Genomic DNA, 12,902 nt, shown 5'->3' on the forward strand with positions numbered 1-12,902 from the left:
CATGCCCTAACTTGTTTCTGTTCCAGTGAGCAGGCGTCGTTCAGGGAGCTGCTGCAGTCTCTATTGCCTCAGTTTGTACCAACTGGCAGAGCTCTGCTGGGCAAGCCTCAGAAAAGTTGTGAGCCAAAACCCATCAGAATCAGGGCTACTTTTGGACATAAGAACGGTGTTAAACATCTTAATGAAGGTGCAATCTCACAACTGCATCATGATCCAAAAGCCAACCAAGTCTGCAGTCTTGGCCATGTCATGTTATCTATAATTTCACACTTAAGAGCCAAGAAATAGGATTACAGAATCACAGAATCACAGAATAACCAGGTTGGAAGAGACCCACCGGATCACCGAGTCCAACCGTTCCTACCAAACACTAAACCATATCCCTCAGCACCTCGTCCACCCGTGCCTTAAACACCTCCAGGGAAGGTGACTCAACCACCTCCCTGGGCAGCCTGTTCCAGTGCCCAATGACCCTTTCTGTAAAGAATTTTTTCCTAACGTCTAGCCTAAACCTCCCCTGGCGGAGCTTGAGGCCATTCCCTCTTGTCCTGTCCCCTGTCACTTGGGAGAAGAGGCCAGCACCCTCCTCTCTACAACGTCCTTTCAGGTAGTTGTAGAGAGCAATGAGGTCACCCCTCAGCCTCCTCTTCTCCAGGCTAAACAACCCCAGCTCTCTCAGCCGCTCCTCATAAGGCCTGTTCTCCAGCCCTTTCACCAGCTTTGTTGCTCTTCTCTGGACTCTCTCCAGAGCCTCAACATCCTTCTTGTGGTGAGGGGCCCAGAACTGAACACAGTATTCGAGGAGCGGTCTCACCAGTGCCGAGTACAGAGGGAGGATAACCTCCCTGGACCTGCTGGTCACGCCGTTTCTGATACAAGCCAAGATGCCATTGGCCTTCTTGGCCACCTGGGCACACTGCTGGCTCATATTCAGTCGGCTGTCAACCAACACCCCCAGGTCCCTCTCCTCCAGGCAGCTTTCTAGACAGACTTCTCCTAGTCTGTAGCACTGCATAGGGTTGTTGTGCCCCAAGTGCAGGACCCGGCATTTGGCCTTGTTAAACCTCATGCCATTGGACTCTGCCCAGCGGTCCAGCCTGTTCAGATCCCTTTGCAGAGCCTCCCGACCCTCCAGCAGATCGACACTTCCACCCAGCTTAGTGTCGTCTGCAAACTGTAGTAAATAATCGTCATGTTATTTGCAGTTTGCAACCAATAAGATATTGAGAGCAAGTAATGGTTTGATAATTCAAGGAGATAGAACACACGAGCACAGTGCTTACTGTAAAAAAGTCAGTAATAGCCAGCACTACGTGATTTTAGCATTTCCTGTTCCACAGTTACCACGTTACTGGTGATATGAGTTTGTGAATTCGCAAGCTTACTGGCATGTATAGGTGTTTTAAAATGGGCCTGATGAAAATGTGCTCTACTGTAATGTCACATGCAAATAAGTATGTGTATCTGTAGCTAGTAGTAGACAATGCTGCATGCAGTTTGCAACGTAAATATATGAACTTGTGCACTGGAAACAGGCAGTAAGGGATAAAGAATAAAAAAAAGTAGATGGAGAAACCTTAAAAGTGCAGCAAGGTTGTATCGATTTATTAAGTTATTTTCTTTATTTTGTTTTTAAAGAGGATTAGTTCTTGCAGGGCAACACCAAATGGAAAGGGGTCATAGTTAATTGAGCAGATAATTTATACTCAGCTTGCAGTAAGCACTGTCCTTTCTAAAGGAAATGTGGAAATGTCAGGTCGCAGACTTGTTTCTATGTCCTCAGCAGCAGATGGAGGAGGTGACAGGCAGTGGAAAGAGAGGCATATGTTTTAACTCCTTGAAAGACTTAGCAGCAGATGCTTTGCTCTGGCACGCATCAGAAGCGCTTAAAAATACACAGAAAATTGGCTACAATAGGGATTCTCGCAGACTTCCATGTGCTTGATCACATCTTTAATACACAGCAGGCTGACCTTCCTTCCATTTCCCTTTATGTGAACCACATGAATTTTTACTAGTGTGAATTCTGAAAAAGGCCCAAAAGTGCTCAAAGCAAGTAGGTACCACTTAGTTATTTCTAATTATGTTGCTTGTGGCAATCTTACCTTGTGCTAAGTGTGCATACACACACATGTACACGCTCTGTCTGTTAAAACAGTGAACTCCACTTTCTTGGATAACTCCTTCTCTGCTTCCAGCTGCTTCCATTTGTACCTCAGGTCTTTCTTTGTAACAAACCACCTGTGTATATTTCAGAAAGCTGAAGGTAGAGTCTTCAGTAAGCAGCGAGTTCTCTGCAGATTGGCAGCATTTTTATTCACAAGATACTAACCTGAAAACTAGTGTTTTAGAGACCTGCTGGTAGTTTTCTGCAAGGGGCTCAATAAAAATGGAATAGGAAAGGATCTCACTGTTTTGTGATTCTGTCACCTTGCTGTTTGTCTGGTGGTAAGTAACAAATTTTAATTCTGAAAAATCATGTTATACAAAGAGCTATTTTTGCCTAGCTCATTGTGCTTGAGACTAAACAACAACTTTAGTATTGCCAAAGCTAGGAATGAAAACACTGCTTTTAGGTTCCTTAATCTAGTTTTCTCTGGCAATCTAAGGCAAGGAGGGTGCCAAAACACATAGGCAGATTTATATGTCTCTGAATTTATTAGCTGCACTTGCAGAGAAGTTTTACTGTCTTAGAAAACATTTATTATCTGATATGACATAAACTGTTGTTCCTAACTGAAATCAATAGAAATTTTGCCATTTCAGGCATGGGGTGAGTGAACTATTAAAGAAATAACTGCACTGTGTCCATTTTTAATACAGTGAAGCAGCTGTCTCTGGAATAGCCCTGGCAGTTAGAGTGAAAAATTATAAGGGAAATACATCATTAGGAAGAAACTGCAGGTTGGCGCAGACCTGTTTCTTGCCGTGTCCCAGGCCTTCATCAGTATCAGTAATTTATCTTTGCTTTTGTTTCTTTCAGGGCCCTCCTGGTCCAAAAGGCGAGAAGGTGAGTTGATGTATGGATGACACTTACAAGGTAAATGGAAAGCCCTCCCAGCATGAACTGAAGAGACCATTTGTATTGACACAGTGTAATGTTAGATTGTGTAAGACAGCTGGGTAGCACACAGATGCTGTGTTAAACCTATCATCTCATCTTTCCACTTTGCAGGGAGATCAAGGTGATCAGGGCCCTCGGGTAAGCATCTTAAAAAAAAATGTTACACTTCCCCTTCGCTGAGTAGGCAATTAGTCTTTAGTGCAAAACTAAATTAAATACACTGTCTGAGCTAATTATGCTTATTAGCTGCATTTACCCTGCATGTTGAAGTAAGTGTCTGCAGGACAGTAATACTGAACAAGACCAGATAGTGTCTGGGAAGATTTGAGTAACCATAGCAAGTAATGCATTAAAATATGCATTTTCCATTATGGGTGGAAGCAGGTTTCACAGTGATTTTGCTCTGCTTTATAAAAGCTGGCTTTCCTAACCAAACCTTTCAGTTTCCCCAGCAATGTTTTCATGCCTTGCATGGGCTCCCACAATGCAGAGGGCTGGTGGGTTTCTAATAAATGTAATTCTAGATTTCATGTAAAATGTGTCTAGTATTTAGTGAATTATAAAAAAATATTGTGTATGCATGTATTAGCTCTTTCTCCTGACATGTATGTATTTAATATTTTCAATAATAACAATATTATCACCTCATAACTACAAGCAGACAGTTAGACAGGACATGGTTTAGTTGTGGAAATACAAAAGTTTCTTTTAGTTTTTAAATATAGTATTTATTTTAACAGATAAATAGAGGAATAAAGGGTTGAAAGTTCAGATAGATCAGCTGTGCCAGTTCATTCTTCTTTACATCTGTGCTTCATTACAAAATGTTTAGTTATATTGTTCTGATGATATAGTGACTATCTTTGGTCATTTATAATTTTTTCCATAACAGAATGTTCCATGGTTGGTTTTTTTTTTTCCTGTGAACTATGTTAAGTATTTTTAATATTTTATTTTTTTATTTTTATTTTATTTTTTAGTTTAGTTTACTTTTTTTCAGTCAATAAGATATTTAAAGTCACCACATGCTTTTATAGGTGAATTTGGTGATGGTATTATTGCTGTTGTATTACCTACAGGTTTATATTAGGTATCTTGTTATGCTTGGTGATATGAGCACACAGTATGAAGACAGAGGCTTATTAGTGAACAGCTCAAGTTTTCACCTTGGGCCTTAAGATTTTGAGAGATCCTTCTTCTTGAAATAGTTCAAAACTCTAAAAACAGTTATCAGTTGCCTAAAAACTTATTCACTGTCACTGGTCATGTTGAATATTTACTGAACTGCTTTGAAGTTCAGGTTTTCTTGAATATATCTTCAATAAATTAATATATTAGGAACCTGACCCTGCAAATATGGCCCAGAAGTCAGGCACCTGTATTTTTAAAATAATGGATCCGGTTACTTTTGTCTTTTTTTAAAGAATCTGAAGAGTTTTCTCAAGTATTCAAAAGTAATCTGTTGATCAGTCTCCTTCATCATACACAAGTGATATAAGGGTTCTACATCATAATGCCATGTGGCTTAGTCTACTTATGCTCATACTGCCTGTAGAAAATGTGAGCCAAAACAATATGTGTGATGTTGAAATTCATGCCCTGAGTTTATGTTTGAGCAGCAGGCTAATATAGGTTTTGGTCACATGGGACTGCAAATAAGGTGCTGGTGGGTGCATTCAAAAGTCCTGATTTTATTTGATTAAATGCTTTAGTTGATTTCTTTTTATATCAGATCTCTGCTTGTTACTTTAAAGTCCTTGTAGACTAAACATTTAGGTCAAATGCAGAACTAGCTTTCTTCAATACCACTGTAAGAAACATTAACGGTAGTAAATCTTTTGCATGTTTTTCTTTTTTAGTAGGCTTCATGACTTCATGTCTTCATGACATGTACATGGAGGTTTGTACTACTGTACTGAGCCATGACAAAATCAAAAATTATGGGGTTTAGCCTGTGGACTATTCAAATAAATGCTGTCAGTCCACTACTCAGTTCCAATTGCTCAGCTCTACCCCAGTTTAAAAAAAGCCTTTGAAGATTTCTTAGTGGTAGGATTGCAAAGGATGTGTTTTCCAATAAGCAATTGTACCCTTATTGATGGAAATAGATCTCCAGAGGTGAGTGTTTGGGAGTGGAAAAGCTAGTAATGACAGTCTTAATCAGTCTGTTCTCATCCTTCTGTAAATGATGTAATAAATACCATCTGTCCTTTAGTTCAGATACATGAGTGATTCCTTGCTTATCAGGCCTAGAAACCATCAGTTAGCAGCTATCTTTAAATTGCTTTTGGTCTAGGTACAATGAGAAACCACCCAGAAGCCATACTTATTTCAATAAAATTATTTTCTCCTTTTGGTATGTTTAAGTAAATTTTCCTACCAGCTGGGTCTGCACAGAACTGATAGCATCTCTAAAATATTTTCAGCAGGAGAGATTAAATTCTAGAAGAGAAAGGTTTAAAAGTTTATTTTGTTGTGTTAACCTTCATTGACTTGAAGAATAAAGATTCCTTGTGTACTGTTAAAACAGTTATGTTCTTTTCTATTTAATGCTTTCTATTTAATGCTGTTTAATTTTAATACATTCACTACTTTTTTTGCTGCCCACTAGAGAGAAATCACTGTTTTAAAATAGAAGTTTTGCAGGTTCTACTCTTTTGTGCTAGCAAACTATTTAAAAAATATATAATATTGACATAAAGGGTCCTGGAAGCAGTCCTGTTTGTTGAAACAACTACATACAAATATGTGTGTATATATAGATATAAGTTGTCTTTTTAAACTGAAGTATTGGTTCATTGTTACATTATAGACAAAACTTTTGTAAATTGTGCCATTTTCAAGGGAAGTTAAAGGTACCCAAGCAATGCTTTTTACCTTGATTTTTTTTTGAAGGAAAATTTTTACAAGTCTGGTTTTGGTATGTGTTTATTATAATCAGTTAATGTCTTTCCAAGGAACGTATTATAAATATTTAGGGGCTTTTCCTGCTCCTACTGACAATAGGTGGAAAATCTGTATTTGTGTCATTAGAATCAGTACCTCATTCATAAATCAGAAAATACAAGTTACTGAGTGATGACTTATCCGTGATCATTAACTTTCACCCTCTTTCAAAGCCATCTTATTTTGTATTGCTTCATTCAAAAGTTGGCACTTCTTTGGAGAAAGGAACAGATTTGCGTAAAAACACAGATAGTAGTATATAAATTAATCTGAGTTCTTGCTTTCACTAAAAGCAAGACTTCATTTTTTGAGACATTGCCAACTGCATCAAATATATACAAATCAGTGATGTAGTAGGAAGACTTTTTCCCAAATACTGCATGCTGCTAATTTTTATCCTCCTTCAACATTCTGTCAAAGCCGAAATGTATAGTATTATACATTTATATAGAGTATAATTATCAGAGTATTATGTTAATTAAATATGATTTTACATAATTTAAACATATTCTGTGAGTTTCTTTCAGGACGGTCCTTGATGATGTTTAATTATATCCTACTAAAGTTTCTCTTAATTTCTTCTATAAATACTGCCCATTAATTTTATCTGCCTTAATAGAAAGCCTGGTTAGCTTTCATTAGCATAAATTAGCATTGTCCCCAGCTTTTACTTTTCAGATTAAATATTCTTTGGTTTCTTTTATATGAATGTGTTGTCAAAAGCTGTGGCAGAGGTGGTGATACAGTGATGGTATTCCTTTAAGTGATATTTTTACGCACGTATAAAAGCATATTTTCTGGTTTACTGTGTGTTAGTTCAAGCACATAGTACAAAACAGTGCTGCTTCAAATTCACGCTTTACCAGTATGACTACCCACATCATTGTTTCTTCAGTTATTTGCTTCACACAGGACAGTTGATTATGGTTCAAGTTTTAAAGTACATCTAAACATCTAACCACAGTTTCAAACTATACTTGGAGTGTGCTACAATAAGAAGGCTAAAAAAGTCATTCATGATGCCTTCTGTTAACATAACTTTCATGAAACACAATCATTGAGAAAACTGCCACATGTCAGTTTTAATGCCAATTTGTCTGCGAGCAGTTAATTTAATTTCCGAGACTTTATTTCCTTACCTGCAAAAAGGCAACAGGGGTTTTTACCTACTCCATTCCTAGGACTAATTATCTGTTCTGCTTCACTAGTATTGAGCTGTTGTGGCTCCCCTGTTTTCCATTAAGCTGAAATGAGGGTAGCAAGTTGGAGCAAGGTAACGTGGAGCTCAGTAACTGTAAGTGGTTAGGAAAGAACTCAGATTGTACTGGCTGCCAACTTTGTCTGAAGCATTGGGACACTCAGACTTGAGATGCGCCTCATTTCAGAGTTTACAGGCATGTCCTTTTGGCTTTGGATGACTTTCCAGGGCCAAGCTATGCCTTTGATATTCAGCACCTGAGGTTCCCCTGGGGAATGCAGAACAGCTGTGACACTAGAGAGAGAGTGGCACATACCTGTTTCCAAGATGAGGATGTTGTCATTCCTGTCTTAAGAGCTAAGCAGTGCATATCTTCACTCACCACCAGTTGCTTTGTATCTTGCCCCTTTTTAGTAATGCCAGCGGAATGGTGAGGAAGGAAGTCTCTGTACATCCTGTTCCTTTTTCTCCAGCCCTGTCCTGTGACAGCTGTCCCACAGAAGTGCTGTAATACTGAGCACTTGAGTTAGACCAAATTCATCAAAAAAACCTCTTGAAAAATATTTTGTTCAGTCCTAAAAAATATCATAGAATTGGCTTGAACCACTTACCTGCTTTGCCTAATTGCAGTGGTTATAAAATTTGAAGAGAAACACAAGCCAGGAAAGAAGATCTGCACTGTGAGCATCAGTCTGGTTTTGGAAAGGTCCAGCCTGTCTTGAAAATAACTGGATGCCTACCAACGGTTTCAGTGAGAGTAGTAGATTTGCCTTCAGTAAGGATATTTTGTGTAGGTCAGATGATGTTCGCTCATCAGAACTTGTAAGTGAGTTGTATGGAAAAGATATTTGCCTCACTGAAAAATTCATCTAATAGTGGTCTTTTTCCAGTTTTGTTCATTTTGAGTGCAGTGTCAGGTAGAGTTCACTATGAAAATACAGAGGTTGTTATAGAAAGTAACACTTCCATAATGATCCATTTGTGCTAGTTGTTAAATGTTACATTTTTATTATTTTAATACAAAGTCTGAATCCTTACATAATGTATTCAAATTGAAACTCTTTGCTGAATGAGTGCCTACGTGACAAGAAATTCCTGGAACCTTGTCTTGTGCACAGTTTTAGTTAGCAAATTTGCTGATGGAGAAACCAGCAGTTATGATAAAAGGGATTATATAAAAGAGCTCCTGCTGAGAGTCCATGGCTCTGTACAGGGGGATACCGTACACTGTATTCCCCAGGGCAGGTACAATAATTAGCTGCAGAACTGGCACTCGGTCTGAGGGATTAATTAGAACTGGAGTTGGTGTTAGGGGGAGGTAAAGCAGCCATAAAGAGTGTCAGGATCACTCTGGCCTGAAGCCTGTGTGATTTGATGTGAAATAGCAGCAGCTGGCTGTAACCTTAGGAAGTGCAAGTGAACAGCAGGTGGTAATTCCTGTCTCATTTACCATATCTTCACAGGAACATGTAAGCTTGTGCAGCTTGGGTTTATTGACAGGTCAGAAGGAAAATCCTAAGGAGGACTGTGGTATTTACTATACTAAGCAAATGCAATAGACAAAATGGAGTCTGCGCAGCATAGTATAAAACTAGTAATGCTGTTGCTTAATGTTATTATACTTGCCATACAACAAGGTTATGGTAACCTGGCAATAGTGAGCTTGTGTCGACCAGTGCACAAAGCTGTATATACTGGTAAAAAGCTAGGACTGCTAGTGGGATTATGTCTTTGAAGGCTGTGATGACTCTAACAGGAGAACTATTTCATCTAAGTGAAAAATCAGACAAAGGGAATGATACGACATAGTGGCATCCTTTGATTCTCTCAGTAGCCATTATATGGGGACAAATGGGCTTTATCTACACGTCCAGGTAAGTAAGCAGGACAGCACATTATGTGGTTACATGCCTGTTAGTATCCACCAAGCATCGTGTTTTGCTTGGCATTTGGGCAAAAATTGCAGCAAGGCATGCAACAAATGTGCTAATTTAGAAATTGTAACCAGCTAGCATTTCAGAGTGAGCTTGAGTTGCTGTCAGCAGAGAAATTTAGGGGGCCAGTGGTCGCTGGTGATCACTGTACTGTTTTGTATTCTGTGAGGGCCTCCCAGGGTGTAGAACAAGAGCCTTTCCTATGTGCAGTTCAAGAATCAAACCAAATAAAGAGAAACTTGAGTAACTTTGAATCAGTCGTTGACAACAGCTTTAGATAGAGAAAAAATAAAACAGATCTAGGGGATATTTGAGGTTATATTTATAGCAGTGACAGTAAAGGAAGAGAACTCATTTTGTGGGAGGGATAGCTCTTTTTATGCCTTTTTAGAAGCTCACTGTGTGCCAACAATATCTTTCATGGATGCCAGAAGTGCTATGCCTTCTAAAATCTCCCCCACGCATGCAAAAAATATGCACCCATTCTATTTTCTTTGCTGGGTTCCATTTAATATTCCCATATTTCTGTTCCTCTCCAAATATGTGTGTTATATATGGGGAGATGATCCAAGTCCAAGCTGGCATTGCATTTCTGTGATGTGAGAATCTTCATACCTGAGGTTATGCCAGCTTTGGGCAAAGGGAAGAAACCTTTGTCCTACTTTACAGCCAGCTGAAAGAAGTTTCTAAGTTGCTAATGGAAGAATGGGATTGCCCCCTTTTCTCTTACGTTGCTTAGATAGGCAAAAAGCTGCAATAATGACAGCTACTCTTGAACTTGTCTTTGTGTATTGGGAAGCGTTAAGAACACTGGGGCTAGACTCTGACTTGCTCTATGTAATGTTTTTGTGTGGAGCTACACAAAACTTTCAGAATTCTTTAATTTCTTCGAAAGAAAAAAAGATCTTTCTTCGTCAACCAATATATTTTCTGATTAAACTTGTTTTTTAATTAATTCTTGACTGTCTTTCTCGTTCAAGATAAATAAAACCTAGTGTGAGTTCTGCATTTCTACTTTTTAAGAATGTTAAGTTGCAAATGTGCTCCATTTAGAGGTAACTGAAAATTACTGTGTTGTAGTCCTATAGACTGATGAGTAAAAATTAAGTTGTTAAATGATTTTCTGTTTATACCTTTTTTTTTAATACATGAGATTTAAACGTTATTGTTTGCTACTTAGATTTCAGTTCTTTTGTAGGTTTCTTGTTTGTGCTCATTTCCATTACATGGGTATTGTAGCTTTATCTAGGAGAGGAATGGGCCATGTACACAGCAGAGCTAATGAGTCACAGATGCAAAGATTCTGGCATGTTACCATCTAATAACTTCTTAACTTATATTCCATAATAAGATAAATACAAATTTGATACATCTGTTTTCTAAATGATGTATCATTTCAGTCTTAGCAGTGTCTCAAGAGTGATATCTTTGAAAGTTTGGAGTTCTAGCCTTTTTTTTTGTTTACTTTCCTTTTTATTTGTTTCTAAAGAGGAGATTTCAGATCACTGAGCAATGCAGTTAGCCACACCACAGTTCATCAGAACGAAGTGTGAAGGCTGGTAAAACTGCCACTGGCTTTATGGGATCCACTTACAGTGTCTTAGCTTCCATGTCTCATGGGTATATTTCAGGAATAAAGCTGCTGAATGCAACTCAAATGTGCTAATGAAGGACATGTAGTTATCAGAAAGTTACTTCACCTTTTTTTGTAAAGACCAATGTGATCTTTGTGATCCAGAGGATCTCTGATGTGATTGCATGTGAAGATGAACAGAGAAATGTTTGCCATGTTAGAAGAATCTGCTCCAGCTCAGAAACCTGGCAAGCTGCTATTGCCTTTGGTGCTTTCCACCAGGCAACATGGGCTGCAAAGGACTCGTGTGCTGTGGCAATGTGGGTTGCCCCATCAGAGCTTTCATGCAGGACTTCTGAGAAGCCACCTTGTCTGGCAGCCAGAGTCAGGCACAGCCTTAACTTTGGTGGTGCCAAGCTGCAACCCTGCAGCCATACACTCCATGCCTCACAAAGGGGCCGTGCCACCAGCTCCACCTTACAGAGGTGGCATGTTTGTGTGCATGCATGTAGGGAGCTTAGAGCTACCAGCCTATATTTATTCTATGTTTCTCAGCCTGATGTCTTTTGGCCATTGAACAAGCCTCTCCTTCAGACAGCATGCTATGCTGTCAGCAAGGAGAGTGCTTGGGAATTTCTTTCAGCTTTATCAAAAGGTCTGATTCACACCCTACAAGCCAACACAAGAAAGGTGTTGAACCGAGAGCTAAATTCACCCTTTGTATTGTCACAGAAGGCCATGATTACCACACTGTCCTCTTTCTGTACCAGAACAGTGCAAGTTCTACACATGTTGGTAGAGCAGAATACAAGAAACCATACGCAGCATATAGTGCTTGAGGGGAAAAGAATTGCCCTGGGTATAAAAATGCTGCTACGTATGTCTTGGAAATAAACCGGTCATTCCAGACTACCCAAGATCTAGCAGTAGTTTGTTGTTCAGTGTTTTTAATTGTGTGTGTACTACCAGTTTATGTGCTGAATGTCATATGTTAAACAGAACTTGAGGAGCAGGATGGTAATTATGCAGTGTTTCAAAATTCACTGTCACTGCCATCAAGTTTCGCAGCGATCTAGAATCAAAGCTTTCTACATGACTCTCTTGAAGTGCTATAACCTATTTTAACCAAAAATGGCTCACAGTCAAATGATAATAACAATTTACTTATTTTTAAGGAAAGTCATGTCTGTGGGACTGCTCCTTCTGCATATGCAGTGTAGTGCAAGCCTAATTCTGTTTCCCATATGACAGAGAGTCTGTTTCCTGTCAGTAGGCAGTGTGGGGTTTACTAAACAGAGTGTTTGTCTGTTAGTAAATTGTCTCTGTGATGTTTGTGTTGTGCTGTTTTGGTACCATGTTATGCTGTGTCCCTAGGGTCTGCCAGGCTTCCCCACAGTTGCTGCTCTGCACAGTAATCAGATCCTCACCGTCAAGGTTTGTTGCTGACATGTACCTGTTCAGTCAGGTCTCTCTCTATCAGCATAAAAGTGCACATGAAAAAAATTTATCACGAGTTACCAATGAATCCTTTTAGTGGACCTAAGTCACCTCTTACTGCCTTTGCATTGGTGTAAGTACTCCTTATATAGAGCATGGGGTCAAATCTATGACTCTGTACAGTATTGTCTGCCAGCAGTGCCCACATTCTGTGTGATCTTGGTTATTATTTTATTTTCAGATGAGATTTATCAGCTCTGCTTCCCTGAGGCATGCAGGAGTGTGGGAAATGTCAGTGAACTCTATACTGGTTGCGTATAGAGTCAGCTATTTGTGTTAGATATCAGAGATTTAATCTGTACACATATTGCATTTGCAAATTAAGCAGGAAGGGTTCAAACAATCTGGTCAAGATGGAACTCCAGTCCCTATTAAAATGTCACAAATCTTCATGGCACAATATGCTGGTTAGAAAGTCTGACTGGAAGTTGAACTGGTGCTTTGTCTCTAGAAGCTTTGCTGAAAGAACAGCATATAAAAATACTGATTTTTAGTGGTCAGGTAATGAAAAAAACCCCAGTACAGGTGAATAATTCACACAGGAAATCTGTGAGGAAAAAAGTGACACAGTTAGTTCAGTGTATAGGATTAATTTATAAAGTGGTAAGTCCTGTACATTAGAGGTCAATTTCTTCAAAAGAAAATGCACAGTTTCTCTCAGACAGAAGCACCGGTTTATATTATTTTAGC

The 12,902-nt window shown here is 39.0% G+C and overlaps 1 protein-coding gene across 1 annotated transcript in view; it reads left to right on the top strand.

Moving 5' to 3' along the window:
• The window catches only part of COL25A1 (collagen type XXV alpha 1 chain), a 313,462-nt gene that overhangs the window by 210,363 nt on the left and 90,197 nt on the right, over window positions 1-12,902 (top strand). Inside the window, exons 8-9 of the mRNA XM_069855550.1 lie at window positions 2,984-3,010; window positions 3,176-3,202. Of these exons, the coding sequence (XP_069711651.1) occupies window positions 2,984-3,010; window positions 3,176-3,202 (54 nt within the window). The remainder of the gene's footprint in view (window positions 1-2,983; window positions 3,011-3,175; window positions 3,203-12,902) is intronic.

The sequence above is a fragment of the Phaenicophaeus curvirostris genome, chromosome 4 (genome assembly GCF_032191515.1).
Source record: "Phaenicophaeus curvirostris isolate KB17595 chromosome 4, BPBGC_Pcur_1.0, whole genome shotgun sequence".
Classification (NCBI taxonomy): Eukaryota; Metazoa; Chordata; class Aves; order Cuculiformes; family Cuculidae; genus Phaenicophaeus; species Phaenicophaeus curvirostris.